Raw genomic sequence first — 19,505 nt, 5'->3', positions numbered from 1 at the left:
ACGTGTCTCTTTCAGATGGAGACAACATTTATTAAAACTACACTGCAAACATAAAGGATGAAGACGTATATGACTCCAACAAAGAAAAAAAGTGGTAGGAAACCTGCAGGAGTTGCTACTAGGTCCCCAGTATCAGGGAAAAGAACAGGCAATCCAGAAGTAATAAAACCTAACAAAGAAGTAAGGAGGTTGGAGGGTGCTAGAGACTCCTGTTGCATCAAACCAAATCCTAAAAATACAGTCACAACAGGACACCACTGTTTTACTCCCTTCAACAAACAGACTGGATAATCCACCAGCGAACTGGAAAATAGCGAAAGGAGGAGGGCGAAAAGGACAAAAAAGTTTACGTTAAAATCACTCCTTCCCTGCAGTCTTATTTTGAAGTGCAATCTCAGAGGAGGGGTCATCTTAATTTATCACAGCTAAAGACATACTGGTTTACAAACGGAAAGACTAACACCGAGTAGACATGGCAGAGGAAGTGGGAAGTGAGTCTGCCCTATATGTAACTGGTAACCAGGGAAACCTAGAGACCTCAAATAGATTTCAGGTGTTGGCAGACAGAGTTAGAGGAGCGATCACAGGAGAAGGGTCAAACATTGCACCCCGAACCTTCTTCGCAAGCAGAAAAGGGCATGCATATCGAGGTGGAATAAATGATAACCTCCCTACTTAGTGAAATAAAAGAGCAATTGAATACATAGGAGAAGATACATGAGGTGTGAAAGTTTGGAGAGCAAGGTAAACTCTTTAGAGGAAAGATTGGAAACTACTGAAGTCTCTGTACAGAAGCTGAATAGGGAGATTGAAACAAATCAAGGAGAAATATCTTCCCTTAAAGCAGATGAAAAGAACTTAAGAGAAAAGATTGAGACTCTTGAGAATAATTCATGAAGAAATAACGTAAGGAATTTAAATGTCCCAGAAGGCTTTGAAGGTGATAAAAAAAAAAAAAAAGATTTATGATATGTTTACTAAAAGAGTTCATCCCAATTCTTGAGACCAGCATGCTTGTGCCAGACATACAATGCATACACCGAGATCCAGGGATGTGGAATTCCTATAGACCGACGCCCAGGACATGTTTGGGGTTAAGGGCAACAGGTTTTCATGTGCATTTTGTCCTTGGGACAAGTAGGCCCAATCCCCTTGCAGCACAAACCCTTTGGCTGCCAGTTTGCAGTACCACATTATGGATCAGGGAAGGGCACGGTCTGCAGTTTAGGTAATATTTTTGTTCATGTATTTATGCTTTGCAAACTTATATTTATTGTTTATTAATTGAAAGTTTTTATTAGGGTGAGTGCTCTAAGTAAATATCGTAAGCTCTGACTGCATTACTGACAGTCGTTCCAGCATAAAAATGTGTATAATGGTCCCAGAATGCTCTCTGATTTGATGCAAATAATTGCAGAAACTTTAAAGCAAGATTGATTATTCTTTGCTTTAAAAATAAAAATGTTAAAAAAAATGAAAGGATTTTTTTTTAGCTAAACTACTGTTACATTTCAGGTACCATTTCTTTGCAGTATCATTTAGTAACATTTGTTGATGCATGCTATTATTTCCCAAAAACATTCATAATGGAAAATCAGTGTAACCAGTTTCAATAAGATTATGGGATACAAAAATAAACCAGCACTGGCAAAGCCAGTAGGTCTGAAATTGGTGGTCAGCTTTTTAGTTTTGTCAAAGTGTGACTTGTATTGGCATGGGTTTTGTAAAGCCTTATTGGTGTGGGAGTTACCGGGCCCTCACCATTATAACAAACATTGTGTATCATTTAGTAACATTTGTTGATGCATGCTATTATTTCCCAAAAACATTCATAATGGAAAATCAGTGTAACCAGTTTCAATAAGATTATGGGATACAAAAATAAACCAGCACTGGCAAAGCCAGTAGGTCTGAAATTGGTGGTCAGCTTTTTAGTTTTGTCAAAGTGTGACTTGTATTGGCATGGGTTTTGTAAAGCCTTATTGGTGTGGGAGTTACCGGGCCCTCACCATTATAACAAACATTGACAAACACAAAAATTGTTTTTTAGTCTCAAAAAGCACACACTGCCACATTAGTTACTGGCACTGAACACAACTATTTTGTGTGCGGATATGCTCCTTATGAAAGAGCAGAATGCGGTCACTCACAGTGAAGCCAGTCAATACAGAGAGACAGAATTTAATAAACACAAAAGGTCACGGTCACCGCCAGACCAAATTAGTTGGCCCATTATTAAAGAAAGTCTCAGATGTACACCCATGGTATATGTCCTTGCATCAAGTGCACCTATACAGCTTTTGTGAATTCCCAAGAATTTAGTAGGACAAGAAATAGTACTCTTAGAAAATATTTGTGAACTGCATTTTAGCATGAGAAAATGTGCATGTGTAGATTTGCTCATGCAAAATCTGAATGTTAGTTCACTTTCTCTCTAACCACTTTTTTCCCCAACTCTGGAAGAAGGTTTACGTCTGCCATTGTCAGGAATACATTTCCAACACTTCTCAGTATGGGAAAAGCTTAGAGAAGAGTTGTTGAAAACCCTTAAAACATGCAAGTTAGTAGGTTTTGCACATACTCAAACTGACATTCTAACCCTGGAACTATTGCTTACCAATACCTTCAGCCCCAGTATGTAGATCTGCAGAAACGTGGCAACATAAGGAGATTGCAAGTATTCAAACACTAATATAGTATGAGCCCTGGCATAATCATAGAGTCTTTAGAGCTCTTATATAATGAGATTGTTGCCATAATTTGTAACTGCACTACATGGCACCAAAGGGACAAGAGGCTTTTGTTACAGGACAAGTAGATTTATGAAGCAACCTGCCCCATGGACAAGTAGATATTTTATTAAATTCCCCACCCCTGGAGATCCCTTTCACGAATCTACTGCTAGGAAAGTGCAGAGGAAGATTCTAATAAATTTGAAAACATACACTCTTAAAGAAGGAATACTAATAGAAGCCATCAAAGCGGGCACTTATACAAAGGGAGAATGGTCTTTTAAAATCAGATCAGATATATCTAGATCTACCCAGGATAGGCAATGCGAGTTGGGTAAATTTATGCAGGAATTAAGATCATTGGGAGCCACAACCAGACGCGTTTTCCTGCCACATTGAGGATAATGTGGAATAATAAAATGCATAATATAAGGGACCCAAAAAAGGTGTAAACTACAATAGATCAAATAAAAGCACACCAAAAATAATTCAGTTTAATAAATACTGGAAGGTTTGGAGAACTTTAAAGGGTGACCTCCAAGAAGGATATCTGATGGAAAATGGGAGGGTTCCCCAGGATGTGAAGGGGGCACGTTTACACGTGTTATATTTTAGCACAGGGTGGGGGGAGCATGTGTGGAAAAAACATAAGGTCCTCATTGACAGAGAAAACAGCAGACCCTACAGGGAATTGGGTTTTTTTCTCCTTCCCCTATGCACACCAAGATGGGAAAATTACAGATACACCTAAAGATAGGACCATAGGGATTTTAACGTGGAATGTCAATGGCCTTAGGGTGGTTAGCAGGTGAAGGAACATTTTGGCGTGCTAGGGATTATCAAGCAGTGAGATGATATAAGAACCCATCTGTTGAAAGAATAATGGATTAAGATATTCAAAAAACAAAAATGGGTTGAACATTGTGTGTGTACAGATCAGGAACGTTGTACAAAAGGGGTGGCTATACTTTAAAACATATACATTAGTGCATGCTTGGGGGAATGTATGATAGATAAAAAAGGGAGATGGGCTATAACTAAAGTTAAGTTGTATGGCAATTGGTTCATAAGGTCAGGATATTTTGGCCCCAATATTGATGACCCAGTGCCCCTTCAGGAGTTATAGAACCGTTTCCTGCATATAAATGTTTACATTATTTTGGGGTGTGATTTTAATGTCTTGATCGATCCAATCCTAGATAAATCTTCCCCCAGAAATACAGTCAATACTCCAAATACGAGAGCTCCCATGAAACTTATGATGGAAGATCTCGGATTGATAGATTTTTTTGAGGGGAAAAGGCAGTAAAGATAACAGATTTAAGTTTCAAAATAAAAAATATGGGCATTCTTCAAGAACAGACTATTTTCTAGTAAACAGTAGGCTTAGCAATAAAGTCTACAAAGTAGAGCGTATAGTAGAACATCTCTCAGACCACTCAGCAGTGAACTTGAAGTTTAACTTAACTCAATCCTTGATACAAAAGAGATGGACTTCAAATCAGGTCCTATTAATGAAGGGTACATTTATTGAGATTTTCAAGACAAACAAATCAATTCTTCCAGTTTAATAAGCTATCAGCCCCACTTTACATAGTTTAACATGTAGAAAGCTTTAATAAGGGCACAGCTAATTAACCTCTCCATTGGCCAGAGTAGGGAGGGCTGCGGAAATCTGCTGCCATGGAATGCTAAACCAGAACTTAATATTGTAGAAATTCTAGATCCCAAACCGGGCAAATCGTGTAAAGAAAGAATTGGAGGAGGCTTTCGTACTATTCTTTAAAAATGTGTAATGAAGATACAGCAGCAACTAGGGAACAGTTATAAAACTACTTTGAGGAAATAAATACCCGTAGGCTCTCCGAAATTTTAAAGGAATTCCTCAGTTTGGAGATAAGCTTAAAAGTAGTAAGATCGGTAATGGGAAAAATGAAACTAGCATTGAAAATGCAATAGGTCTCGCCCTCGTTTAAGTTAAAGCAATTCTGTTTGTAATTAGGTGGTTTTTTAGCTTTGCTTTTATTAGTGTTTTTCAAACTTTCATGTACATAACATGCATCTGTATATGTATGCATGTACTTCTATAGATATGCAGATGTATATATCACGCTCGAGGTCGCCACACAAGCAGGAAAGCACACAAACTGCAGGAAGGTTCACCTCTTAACCTTTAATCTTCAATACAGGCGAATGTGGCATGCAGGTAAGTTAAACAGTTCCAACGCATTACCTGACGCGTTTCGAGTGTCTCTTCATCAGAGGCGTGGCGTGGAAAACGTGCAGCGGTGGACGCTTCCCCGCTTGTGTGTTGACCTCAAGAGCGTGATATATAAGCGGCAGCCCAGCCGTTGGGAGAGCACCACCCCGTGAATACTGGGGGCCGCTGAGGATTCGGATACACCCATCCCATGAAGGAACAGCAGGCGTAGGATAAAGACGAATAGGCAAGCGGGGGGGATCATGCAGAGCCTTGAATACAACAGATATAAAAGTGCTTAGATAAATAAAGGAATAACGGACTATATCTCCCATAAAGTACCAATATTGATGCGAGCATATCTATGGGGGTGCGTCCACCGCTGCACGTTTTCCATGCCACGCCTCTGATGAAGAGACACTCGAAACGCGTCAGGTAATGCGTTGGAACTGTTTAACTTACCTGCATGCCACATTCGCCTATACCGAAGATTAAAGGTTAAGAGGTGAACCTTCCTGCTGTTTGTGTGCTTTCCCGCTTGTGTGGTGACCTCAAGAGCGGGATATATATATATATATATATATATATATATATATATATATATATATATATATATATATATATATATATATATATATTTCCATTAGTCTCGAAGCCCAGCTTGGCATCCGCTTTCGCTGCTCGACGAGAATTCGAAAAAAGCCACAAACTCGGTGATTCTCGTTCCAGTGAGTTTATTGTGCATATAAACGCCCACCAGTCGCCATGTAGTGAGTAGTGGCGAGTGTGAGTAGTGGCGAGTGTGAGTAGTGGCGAGTGTGAGTAGTGGCGAGTGTGAGTAGTGGCGAGTGTGAGTAGTGGCGAGTGTGAGTAGTGGCGAGTGTGAGTAGTGGCGAGTGTGAGTAGTGGCGAGTGTGAGTAGTGGCGAGTGTGAGTAGTGGCGAGTGTGAGTAGTGGCGAGTGTGAGTAGTGGCGAGTGTGAGTAGTGGCGAGTGTGAGTAGTGGCGAGTGTGAGTAGTGGCGAGTGTGAGTAGTGGCGAGTGTGAGTAGTGGCGAGTGTGAGTAGTGGCGAGTGTGAGTAGTGGCGAGTGTGAGTAGTGGCGAGTGTGAGTAGTGGCGAGTGTGAGTAGTGGCGAGTGTGAGTAGTGGCGAGTGTGAGTAGTGGCGAGTGTGAGTAGTGGCGAGTGTGAGTAGTGGCGAGTGTGAGTAGTGGCGAGTGTGAGTAGTGGCGAGTGTGAGTAGTGGCGAGTGTGAGTAGTGGCGAGTGTGAGTAGTGGCGAGTGTGAGTAGTGGCGAGTGTGAGTAGTGGCATGTGAGTAGTGGCGAGTGTGTGAGTAGTGGAGTGTGAGTAGTGGAGTGTGAGTAGTGGAGTGTGAGTAGTGGAGTGTGAGTAGTGGAGTGTGAGTAGTGGAGTGTGAGTAGTGGAGTGTGAGTAGTGGAGTGTGTGTAGTAGAGTGTGTGTAGTAGAGTGTGGGTAGTAGAGTGTGTGTAGTAGAGTGTGTGTAGTAGAGTGTGTGTAGTAGAGTGTGTGTAGTAATGAGTAGTAGAGAGTGTAATATAGTGTGTAGTAGAGAATAGTAGTGTGTGTAGTAGAGAATAGTGTGTGTAGTAGGGAGTAGTGTGTGTAGTAGAGTGAGTAGTAGTGGTGGTAGAGAGTAGTAGAGAGTGAGTGGTAGAGTGTAGTAGAGTGAGTAGTAGTGTGTAATAGGTAGAGTGAATAGTAGGGTGTAATAGGTAGAGTGAATAGTAGGGAGTAGTAGAGAGTGAGTAGTAGAGAGTGCGTAGTAGAGAGTGCGTAGTAGAGAGTGCGTAGAATAGAGTAGTGAGTGTGTAGTAGAGAGTGTGTAGTAGTGTAATAGAGAGTAGTAGAGTGTGTAGTAGAGAATAGTAGATTAGTCCAACACCCAATGCAGAGCCAGTGAAATACATGAACGAAAGCACTGAGAAAAAAAAAATAGCTACATTCCAGTATATACGCCTGACCCTGTCGACTTGGGATGGAATGCAGCATGTGCGTGATCACATTGCTTAAAAACAGAAATAGAAACGGTTTCTAAGAATGCAGAGCACTTCTCTGGCAAACATTTCTAGCAATGCGCGGCGCTGTGTGAAATTAATGACATTCGTAGCAAGCAGCAGTGGGAAAGGAAAAGACGCTGCGCCATGAGCGTGAATACTCACTAAACGGGTAACACTTAGGTGTGTTGTAGACAAATATATGCACGTGTGGATTCCGAAACCTGCAGCCGTAGAACCCACCTTCACCAAGGAACTGGCCTCACTTCAGAGGCCTCCATTTAAAGCCCTTGAGGGACGCGAACAGCACACACGTTATTAATTAGAAGTACCCGATGGCGACACGTACAACTAGCAGATTCGGCCTCCGCTAAGGGTCGATTTATTTTAAGAAAGTTTACATGTATCTATAAATAAGTAAAATTCCACTGGGTACAGATAAACATTCATTGCAATGTAGTTCTACCAAGTTGAAACTAATTAGGTTGGCAGACAAGCGCTCGCTTTGGTGATGTAGTCATGTAGTCATTTTCTCTCTTTCTGCCGTCCCACTTGGACGGCCTCGGCCTGCTTTCCTTTGGAAGTAAAAGGTTTATTATCTTTATTGGGGCCATGTGTTTGGCCCCATAAAGATAAGAAACCTTTTACGCCAGAAGGAAAGCAGGCCAGGCCGTCCAAGTGGGACGACAGAAGAAGAGAAAAGTCTACCTCACAAAGTGCTCTTTCCCAATTGCTGGCCACCGTTTAGCATAAACGGTGATGTCGGCCAATGGGAAAGAGGGGTGGGGCTTAAAAGCCGATACTGAAGCTACCCTTAAAACAAAATCTCGCCAGCAAGACTGCGCATGTGCAGCCTACGCAGGCGGGACCTAAAAAGGGAAAGCAGCAGGTCCAGACAGCCTCACCAATGAATTATATAGAGCCCTGAAAGAAGAATTGGCCCCATCGTAAAGGGAAATGATAAATGCTGCCTTTTTAGAAGGAAAAGAACTTTCACACTCCTTGGAGGAAGCAATGATTAGCATTATTCTAAAACCAAATAAGAACGCAAAGCTCTACGAATCATAGACAGATGTCTCTTAAATTGCGATTATAAGATATATACACAGACCTTGGCAAAACGATTTGAGTGTTACTGGCCAGTTGATTCACTCCGATCAAAAGGGTTTCATTAAAGGGAGACAACTACATGATTTAACACGAGTTGCTTTGAACAATAGATTTAGCTATAGCAAGTAAATCTCCCTGACGGTCCTTACCTTTGATACAGAAAAAGCATTTGACAGGGTCAGTAGGCCCTTCTTACAATGGACAATTAGGCAACTCTAGAGCAGTGCCAGTCATTTATAGTAACCCTACCAATAGGATCCTGGTAAAGGGGAATCTTACAGATCAAATGATAATCAAAAGAGGGACTCACCAGGGGTGCCCTTTGTCCCCCTTACTCTTTAATATATATACACAATGAGCCTCTGGCAAATAAGAAAAGATCAAATTCTAACAAGACCTTTTAAGAGTAGAGGCAGGGAAACTAATGTGGGCCTCTATACGGATAACAATGATCCATACTAGTGAAATGGAGAAATCCCTCCCAGTGATCTTTAAAACCTTAGTGGAATCTGGGAAAGTATCAAGGAATTTAGTCAACCAACAAAAGACTCAAATTATGGAGTGGAACACACACTGCTTTAGCCCTTTGGTAAAACACTGGATCAGATATCTAGGGGTTCAGGTGTTACAGGATCTTAATAATCTGGCCCAGAAAAAATTTACTAAGGTAAAAAACGAAACTAAGTCTATTGAAGACCTGGAGTAGTCTCTGTATCTTTTCTAGAAAGATCAAATCCACTAAAAAAGGCCATATCTCCAAAGTTTACCTTTATTATTGATGTAATTCCCCTAGATTTCAATTTGGACTCTTTTAAACTACAAGGGGTATTAAGCAGCTTTATCTGTTCAGCCAAGGAGTATGGATTGCCTGGAAGAAGTTATGTCGGAGAAAGATATATGGGGGAAATTGCTGGTCCCGACCTCCTAATTTATTGTTGGGCCTTTCAGTGTAAGTCTTTTAGATCTCTCCTTTTGGACAATGAGTTCTATACTCCAATTTAAGGCCCTAACAAGGGATGAGACAGAGAAGGTGGGTATTTTTTCTACATAAATTCGGCTATCCTAAATATTTTAAAAGGGTGAGGCTAAAGACTCTGAAGACCGGATGTAAAATATGGTACTAGATAAGACTGTTCCTGGCAATACCTATTACTGCTCCTCAGCCCAATTCCCCAGGCACTCCCACATGTCTTTTAGATAAACTGTCAGTTCTTTGTTTCAAGAGGGACTAAATAAATGGGGTCAATTTCTGCAGGACAAAAGGTTAGTTGCTTGGGAAACTTTAGAAAGATCAACGAAAGGATGCCTCTCCAAGTTTAAGTACTATCAATTGTCAAGTTGGGCAAGTAATTTGAGGAAATTAGGGGAATGAAGGACTTTGAGATGGAGCATCAAAGAAGATCCCCTCAAAAGAAAGAGGTTGCAAAATGGTACTGGATGCTGATAGAAGCGGGGTAAGAACCATATTCTATGCTCGGAGAGACCTGGAAGAGGGAACTGCCAAGTCAATAGGCAGAAGATTTATGGCAAGTATTGATGACCACTTTTTGGTCAACCATAAAGTCTGCAACCATCAGAAAAAATAATCTCTTCACAGTGCACAGAGTATACTGGACACCAAAGAAGGTGTCCAAGTTGGAGAGACACGATGTGAGAAAATGCCCCAAATGTGGAGAAGAAAAGGCAGACTTTGTTCACGTGTTGGTGGTGCCCTCTGATAGTGAGCTCATGGCAGGATGTGGGTAAGACAGGTAACGAGATTATAAATACATCAAGGTAAGCCTAGCTATGGTTATATTTGGGGTGGAAAAGGGAAGAGTGAAGTTACTTAAGAAACAAAAATCTTTATTATTTGTGTTAATGTTGCTGACAAGAAGGGAGATATGCATAAAATCCCTAGATCGTAAGAGTTCTTTGGAGGAAAGAGAAAGGTTTTGGGAGATATGGGAGAAGTAGGAAATGGAAACTAAAAAGTATGGAGGGGAGATAGTGGGACAAATTAGAAATCAATCCTATGATTTAGATATCAATAGCTAAATATCTGGGAGGAGAAATCCACCCTGGATAAACAACATGGCCTTGGAGCTGGTTTAGGGTGCAACATGGACAATACTCTTGTCCCTGATCTTCAGGGGAGAAGTTATCGGAGTTGCCTGCTTGATCTGCCTAACCAAGTCTTTATATGCCTTTTGATGTGATATGAGGACTAAAGAAAGCAGAAATGTAAAACATAGAAGACCTGCTGCAGTAACAAAAAAAAACAAAAAAAAGGACTAGCAGAAGATCAGGCTTATTTGAGAGCATAAGGAACAAGATTATCATTGATACATGGGGGAGCATTAACCTGATTAAATCTACGATGTCAAGCAGTTTGGACTGGACTCCATAGGAGACACCGTAAACGGCATAGAGATATCAGGAGGATGAAGAGAAGCAGGACAAACTTTGTGGCTTCTGCCAGTAACCAAGCAGCCCTTACTTGTAATAACCGCCAGTCAGTTGAGACCACAGGTCTTTCAGAAGCAAAAGATGAATTTTATTTTATATCCGATAAATGTTAGTAAGGAAGTCCTACCAGATGCTAGACACAGAAGGATCTTTAACAATTTAAGCGAAGAAATCAACGTGATAACACTAGTGGATGATGAGAAATAGCACCATTATTTTTGGCTTGAACAAACCAGGAAATTGCCATAATACATTTAACACCAAGTACTATCAAGAAGTAAGCAGAGAAATAGGTTGCCATATCAGACATTCTCAGTCAAACCTGTATATCTGCTTTTGTATTTATTACAAGGCAGGAATGGTGACAACAGTTCTCGTCAAGTGGCTGCCTCACAGATTTCCACTAGTAAATGTGGCCAGGGAAATTTGACCTCCTATGGAATGAATACGCAAGGGTTTTTATATGTACAATATTAATATGCCTTTTAAAAACCAACATAGAACTTAATTGATGTTTAATGTTTCTGGTCTTCAATGTATATTTGCGAAATATAGGGCGTTTACCACATTTGTCAACATTTATGAAAGTCAGTGCATTCAAGTTTACGCAGTCCATCACAAGAGGAAAATTGAGGCAAAATATTTAAATAATTGGGAACAATTGTGTTTCATGCTGCATTTTATAATGCAACAGGTTTACAATTTTCAACCCAAGAGTACACAATCTGCCACAACATAGATTGTTACATATGGACAACGTAGTTGACAGATTTATGAACATGCTACAAAGGTGATCTTAAATAAGTGCGGCTACAAATCAAACAAATGCCAGATGTTTGTTCCACATTACTCAACCTCAAGCATATGAACCGGCACAGAAAACCAGTGGTAAACTTCAAGGCACTGCAGCTCAGTCAGGATCAACATGGTCAGCCTTATTGGACTATTCTGATACCACAGACACTAGATCAGACAAATGTCTGAAGTGTGAGCAGAAGCATCAATCCACTACAGCTATTTTCAGGAGCGGTTTGTCTAACAGCAGTTTGTGGAAAAATTCTGCCATTACATTTCACTTGTTTGTAATACAATGGCTAACCACAGGTATGGAATGTGGCACCAGCCAAGGAAAAATCAGCTCCTTAATACATGCAATACGCTCTGCGCAGATGCCGCTTCTCACCTTATCCAACACCAGCACAAGGTGACCAGATGATTTTCCTGTGATTGTTTTCAGCTTGTCCACTGCAGTTTGCAAGAGGGTGACAGCAATATCAGGCTGCACGTGGCAAAGGCCCAGTGCCAGGCTCTTAACATTTTGACAGGAGAGGATGTGAGATCCATTAAGAATGGCCTATGGAGAAAGCAGTAACAGTTACTAGTCCAGTGCTACAATAAAGCCAATAAATAAAGCAGATGTAAACCTTGTCAGATGTAATGCAAACACCAGGCAATTTTGTAACTAATCAGAACAGGCACTACAAGTCAGAACAATAACTCAATCAGGCTCCCTAAGCAAAGTATTCTTTGCTACCTTCCAGATCATTTGTATAGTTGGAACAATCCATCTAGCAACTGTTCTTTTTTAAGTTGGACTTCGATAGCCTGTGAAGCAAAGACAAGAAAAAGTTTTTGCCTCTCTAATACTTTTTTTGCAGGTAGTACATGCCTGATCACATCAACCTAAGAATTAAATGCTCTTTAAGCTGTAGAAGAAAGCAGGAAGCTAAACTGATTCAGTCACATGATAGTGTGAAGGCCTACAAGGTGAATTTTGGATTTGTTTGCATGGCTATTTTATACATGTAAAAGTTCAGATAATTAGCATATACAGATAAGGCTTACAATGTTCCAAATCTTCTTAGAGATGCTATTGTGATTAAAAAGGCTGTTTTCAGAGATTGGAATTTTAGTTCTATTTAATGCACACAGTTTATAAAGGAGTCTTCCTTAGTGCTGTTAGAATTATATTGAAATTCCATTTTGAATCCGGTATTTTACGTACAGGATATAATCTTTTTGCTCCCTCAAAAACGTATTCACTGCACTTGAGTAAATCTGGACCTGGATTAACCTTCTTGAGCATTGCATGTGAATCTATAGCACTATATGCCACGGAGACGAAAAGATGCTTTCAGGGTAGGTCACATATTCAGTGTGTGGCATGTGTAGCTGTAAATACACATGCTTTACATAGACTGTTAAACAGTTCTCCCATAAGCGGTGGGTAGCCGGAGGATGTTGTAGAGGACTGGGAACCTAGTACAGCTTGGCCAACATTTGCTTGCTGGCATGCGAGAACATCCACACAATAAGCAGCTAAGTGGTCCACTCTACAAACATTAACCAGCTATAGGAATGTTACAAACGCCATGGAAGCCTCTTTTTTGTAGGAAGAGTGGGGCCTGGGGGGTAAAAGTAGCTGTGTTTTAGCCTTGGTGTGGCAATGTTGAATGTTTCCATCTAGTATCGCAGGCATGTTTAATGGGTCTGCAGTCCCCTTTGAGGATGAACAACCATTCTGGAGGTAGATTTAGGTAGCAAACTAAAACCATGGGAGCCAAATCGCAAGATTGAGATGCCTGTAGTTGGGGTGTCTGACAGTGCCCTGCTTCTGTGTTAGAAGGGCAGTTTCTTGTGGGGGACTACTAAACAAGTTGAGGAGGGTGGTGAACCAGGACTGTTTGGCCCACTGGGAGCCACCAGGATGGGGTGAGGGACATTTGCTGAAGCTTCCAAACCATGCATGGAAGGCGCGAAAAAAGAGAAAAACCATAGGCAAATATCCGACAGGTTAATTCATAGTACATTGCCCATGGACTGCGGTAAGCTGGATTTAGTGTTTTCGGCGGTTGCAAAGACGTCTATGTAGGGGAAGCCCCTGCTATGAAAGTATGGGAGTAGTACTTGCTTGTTGAGCTCCAACTCGTCGACTTGTTGCTGCTTGCTGAACAGGTCTGAAAAGTCATTGTCCACTCTGTGGAGGTATTCCACTACTAAATAGATCTTTGGTGAAGTGGATAACACCAAATGCCCGGTGCTAGTACGGAGTTCTTAAGAGTGGGTGCCTTCTTGTTTCTAGAGGTAGTATATGAAGGTCATATCTTGTGTTGCACCTGGCCGAAAAAGCTTTGAGAACAAGTTTATGGCCAGAAGCTGATGTGGAAACGCAGTTGGTGGTGTCCCCAAACGCCTTGGATGGTCATCATGCTAATGTACCCCCCATCCAGTGAGGGAGAAGCCAGTCGTGATGGTCACTGGAAAGGCCGAGTCGAGAAAAGGCCAGCCTTTTAACAGTTGATGTTCCACCACTGCAGAAAGAAATAGGTGCTGGCCCAAATCAACACTAGATCTTGCCAGTGACCCTCCGATTGAGACCACTGTGTTGATAGACACTCTTGCAAAGGACATGTGCAATCTGGCATGGAAACTATAGCAGCAAAGAGACCATCATGCGGAAGAGGCGCTTCAGGGTTCTGACCGTTAATTATCTGGCTGAAAAAGAGGCACTAAGAGCTAGAAAGCTTGAACCCCATGGTTGATTGGGGTAGCCTTTCCTGGTGATAGTGTTGACAGCTGCACTCAAGAATGGTTGTACCTGGCGGAGCTGCAGGCGGGACTTGGATTTATTGATGGTGAACTTAGATTAAGTAGGCGATCTGACTGTGTGTGAGACACTTGTCCACTCTTGATCAGCCAGTCATCCAAGTAAGAGAACACTTTGATGCCTCCCCTCCTGATATGAACAGCAGGCAATGGCTTTTGTGAACGCAGTGGAGGCTGCAGTGACCTCAAAGAGAAGCAAGTTGAACTGAAATAGCTGACCACTTAATCATGAACTGTAGGTAGCTGCGGTGAGCAGGGTGGATTGAGATGTGGAAATAGTCGTCTTTCAGGTGTAGAGCGGTCATGAAGACGTCCGGCCGTAGCAGGGGAGGGGGGCAGGGGGCATGGGGATGATATCTTGTAGTATGACCATAAGGAAGTGCTCTGATCAGACATACTTTTTAAGAGCCCAGAGGTCGAGTATTGTCCTGACTGTCATCCTTCTCGGGAATAAAAAAGTAAAGGGTGTAAACCCCTTTGCTGCATTGAGGTGGTGGCACAGGGTTTATTGCACCTTTGCTGAGGCGTGCCTGTACTTACTCCTGAAAGAGCCGCTGGTGTTATGGGGAGAGGGTGTGTATTCAATCCCACCAACATCCCACCCTGCAAAGAGGACTAAGCAGTAACCATGCCCGGAGGTAATTTTTTCCCCAATGAGTGAGGAACCCCCTTCAGTCCTGCCCTGACTGGTGTCGTGTGACGGGACAGGGAGAGAATCACTGTTTGGCTGGGGCAGATACCTTGTCTGCATCTCCTTTACTTCTGCCCTTGGCATTCTTGCCTCAACCTCCTCCATGTGCAGGATGCTGCTGGTGATTCCACTTTGGTAGGAGGTAGATTCTTTAGGGGAGGAAACCCTGGGAGCCCCTCAGATTTGGGACCATTGAAAGGAACTACTGGGGGGGAAGAGTCTGGAGAGCCCCAATGCCGTATTCATATCCATTTTGATCTTTTCAAGCATCTGACCAAACTGTGGGCCAAAGAGATGCTCCTCATTGAAGGGTATGTCAATCAGATGCCAGAGACGCACAGCCAAGCATGGTGTTGTAGAAGGACACACGAATTAATGCGCCTGGCTGCAGTATCAGGAGTGTCAGAGGGCACACCTGATGGTGGTGTTCAAAATTATCTTGCCCTCTGACACCAGCTCGTGGCTACGCTGTATATGTGGCTCTGGCAGATGCCGGTATAGTTCCTCCATCCTTGCTGGCCCTATCAGAATGGGAAAATTAGTAGATTGGGTTGGCGACCCTTCAGTGATTTGGTGACGCGCAGCGACTCTTACCTGCTGCATCAATTTTCCTGTTGTCCTTATTTGGATGAGGAGCATCACTAGTACCAGGGCATTGGCGCTCTCACCGGCATTATGGTCTACTAAAGAGTCTGGTGGAAGTTAGGCCTAGAAATAGGGTGGGTCGGAGTGTGAAGATATTTTTTATTCAACCAGGTTGTCACCACCAATTTCAAGGGGCTCTTTAAAGAGGTATGGTGCAGTCTTGAACATGCTCTATGGGCAGGAACTGGGTGGTATGCGGAGAAGATAGAGTTTCAATGAGGAAGCACTCATTTTCGAGGATAATATGTAGTTCAACCTTATGGAAGATGCCTAAGAATAACCTCATTGTAAGAGTGGCATGATCAGTAGGGCATGGTTTGTCGGGGTAGAGATCTGGACTGTGTCCCCAAGGGTGATCTACGCTGTAGTCATCCATTAGTCATCTCCAAGGTAGGGGAACGTATGAGGTCTCATACATGTCTATAGGGTTGGAGGGGCCTCCCTTCCTAGGAGAAGAATGTGTAACCACCCACTTCATGTAATGGAGTGGGAGGAGGAGGAGGAGGAACAAGGGGATGCTGTGAAGAGGGCTGGTGCCCATGTAGTTGTAAAGGCTACAGTGCAAGTTGATCCACAAAAGTCTGCATCCTCTTGGCATGGATCTCCTCCAGGAGACCACTGAAGGATGGTCTGCTCCAGCTCTTCCGACCCAACAAATAACAGGGCTTTGGACGGTGGTAGACTCAAAGCTGAGGGGGTATAGGAGCTGGCTCTGCCTATACTATACCAAAGTAAGGTATAATGTCAGAGTCCAGTGGATCCCCAAAGGTATAGCAGAGGTTAAAGTAGATAATATCTTACTCTCTTCTGGGGTAGTGTGGTTGAGCAGTCAGGCTTTTCAGCGGGTGGTGTTACTCATTTGTTGTACACACTCAGGCAAGAAATTATGTCACACTCAAAGACTGAACCCAGACCAATTGTTTGCATAGAAAGGTATTTGGTTGTTTTATTTATAGAACAAGATTTACTTAGTAGCAGGGGAGTTAAACTCTTCATACAATATTACTTTTCAAAAGACAATGAAAATTGGTTTGGTAGGAACATAGATTACTTTTATAGTCAAGAAAATGATTGGTAAACTGTTTAAAAACACTTCGAATTACTTTAGATTACTTTTCTAGTTTGGCAAGAAGAAAAAGTTACTTACCTTCGATAACGATATATCTGTAAGAGACATATTAGTTACGGATTCCTTACCATAGAACTACCTCCAGGCGTCAGACTGGATCCGGAGAATTTTTCTTCAGCAGTTCCCCTGCGCGTCAGTAGGTGACATTGGTCGGCTCCGCATTTGTAGTGATCGCCGGAATGACGTTGCGGTATCTACGCAGACGCCGCCAGTGTGCGCGTATGTCAGTTCTTTACACAAAATTCCACGCCAGAAGTGCAGAGCCATGTAAGACACGGACCACTGGTGCATAAAACTAGGGCACTGAAAGGGAGTCCCTTACTCTAGGAGTCAATACGCAGAACGGGGAGGATGGGTGAGGCGGTAAGGAATCCATAACTAATATATGTCTTACAGATATATTGTTACAGAAGGTAACTAACTTGTTCATCTGAAAGAGACTATTAGTTATGGATTCCTTATCTTAGAATAGATACCGCAGCAATACCAGCCTCAGAGGTGGGTCTGCGAACCAAGTTCAGGCCAGGAAGTCCTGAAGAACGGAGAGGCCAAAGAAGCAGTCTCTCATGACTTGTAGGTCCAGGCAGTAATGTTTAGTGAATGTGTGCAATGAAGCCCACGTGGCTGCCTGGCAGTTGTCATAAGGGGGGCACCATGTCCCAAAGCAGTAGTGGCTGCCGTAGCCCTGGTGGAATGGGTACGCAACACTACTGGAAGTTGCTTTTTCGCCAAGGAATAACGCATTTTAATGCAAAGAACGAACCATCGAGAGATGGTTCGTTTTTGCATAGCCTGACCATTCTTGGCGCCCAAATAGCCAACAAAGAGCTGATCATCCAACCGGAATTTTTGTGCGATCCAGATAAAATTAAAGTGCATGTTTTGGATTCAGGTGGTGGAGCCTCTCCTCTTTAGAAGGATGCGGGGCGGGAAGAAGGTGGGCAAAGTGATGGTCTGCCCCATGTGGAAAGAGGTAACAACTTTGGGAAGGAAAGAAGGCAGAGTTCAAAGGACAACCTTGCCCGGATGAACAGCAAGGAATGGAGGCTTAGAAGAAAGAGCCTGAAGCTCAGCAGTGAAGGTAACCAGAAAAGCAGTCTTCAAGGTCAAGTGTCTGAGAGGACAATTATGTAGCTGCTCGAAGGGAGGGCACATAAATTAAGTCAGAACAAGGATAAAGTCCCACGGGGGCATTTCCAAAGGAATAGGAGGAAGCAGGTGAGTAATGCCCTTAAAGAAACTATTTACAATAGGGGACTTGAAAAGAGATGGCTGATCAGGAGGGCGAAGATAGGCCGAAATGGCTGAAAGATAGCCATTGAGGGTGCCCAGTGCAGAGCCCTGCTGGGCCAAAGAAAGCAGGTAGAGGAGAACCTCAAAGGGGGGCAGAAAGGGGATCCACAGCCTTTGCTGAACACCATGCCACAAACTTGTTCCATCTACAGGAATATACTGTTTTAGTAGAGGGACGCCTGGCTGCCAAGATACCATTGGACTTCAGGAGTAGGGTCAAAGGCAGGCAACTGTTGCCGCTCAATCTCCGCGCAAGGAGGTGGATGCTGAACAGGTGGAGGGCCGTCACCTGCTGCTGCGACAGAAGATCCTCCCAAAGGGGCAGTCTGATTGGAGGATCAATGGCCATGTTCAAGAGCTCAGGATACCAGACTCTTTGTGCCCAGTCCAGAGCCACAAGAATTAGTTGGGCCAGGTCACACTTGATTTTCCTCAGCACTCTGAGCAGAAGTGGTATAGGCAGAAAGGCGTATAGAAGACCGCAACTCCACTTGCAGCGAAAAGCGTTGACTAGCGAGTGCAGCCTTGGCAATTCCAACATGCAGAACTGCTGCCATTGCACATTGTCTTAGGAGGCGAATAGATCTAACCTAGGCTCTCCCCACTGCTGAAAGAGACCTTGCAGCACCTCCGAGTGAAGACGCCACTCGTGATCCATCAAGCATGAGCAGCAGAGTTTGTCTGCCCTGGCGTTGAGGGGACCTGCCACGTGTTGAACCACCAGGGATATGCACTGATGTTGCAGCCATGTCCAGAGACAGAGAGCCTCTTGACATAGGGTCCACGACTCCACTCCACCTTGTTGCAGTACCACATGGCGGTGGTGTTGTCCGTGAACACCTGCACTACTCTTCCCCGGATAGAGGGAAGGAATGGTTTTAGTGCAAGACGGATCGCCCGGAGCTCCAGAATGTTGATGTGGAGCTCTGACTCCGCTGGAGACCAGAGGCCTCTGATCTCCGCATTTCCCATGTGGCCCAGGAAGTGATGCATCTGTCAACTTTGGTTGGGGAAAGGAGAGGGATCTGCTGTTGACCAAATCCTGGTTTATTAGCCACCAATGCAATTGAAGTGCAGTGCCCTCCAAGATCAGAACATAATCGGACAGATTCCCCTGATGCTGTGCTCACTAGAACTTCAGGTCCCACTGCAGAGCCCGCATATTCCACATGGCATGCTCTACTAGCAGGATGCAGGAGGCCATGAGGCCCAGCAGCTTTAGGGTCATTCTGACCGAAACCCGGGATAGAGGCTGAAAGATCAGAATCATAGCGCGCTGCTCTGGAAGACCAGCTCGAAACTGTGTCGTGTCCAGAACCACTCCGATGTAAAGGAGCTTCTGAGAAGGAATCAGGTGTGACTCTGCACGTTTATATTGAACCCCAAAGAGTGCAGGGGATCCGCCATAGTCTGGAGGTGGAAGACGGCCTGGGGCGAGCCCGCCTTCAACAGTCAGTCGTCAAGAGAGGGGAAGACTGGAACCCGTGATCTGTGCATATGAGCTGCAACCATCGCCATCACTTTCGTCAAACACCCGAGGGGCGCTGGTAAGGCCAAAGGGAAGCACCGTATACTGAAAGAGCTCGTGGCCTACTGTGAACCGCAGGTAATGCCGGTGGGCCAGCAGGACGGGGA

At 43.5% G+C, this 19,505-nt stretch overlaps 1 protein-coding gene across 2 annotated transcripts in view; it reads right to left on the bottom strand.

Moving 5' to 3' along the window:
• ESPL1 (extra spindle pole bodies like 1, separase) overlaps positions 1-19,505 on the bottom strand; it is a 588,475-nt gene that overhangs the window by 90,142 nt on the left and 478,828 nt on the right. For both annotated transcript variants that reach the window (XM_078687592.1, XM_078687600.1), the window contains one exon: positions 11,690-11,860. In XM_078687592.1, coding sequence (XP_078543718.1) covers positions 11,690-11,860 — 171 coding nt within the window. The remainder of the gene's footprint in view (positions 1-11,689; positions 11,861-19,505) is intronic.

This window comes from Lissotriton helveticus, chromosome 1_1, assembly GCF_964261635.1.
Source record: "Lissotriton helveticus chromosome 1_1, aLisHel1.1, whole genome shotgun sequence".
NCBI lineage: Eukaryota > Metazoa > Chordata > Amphibia > Caudata > Salamandridae > Lissotriton > Lissotriton helveticus.
Note: the sequence above shows the minus strand (reverse complement) of the source record. Positions and strands in the feature narration are given on the sequence as shown.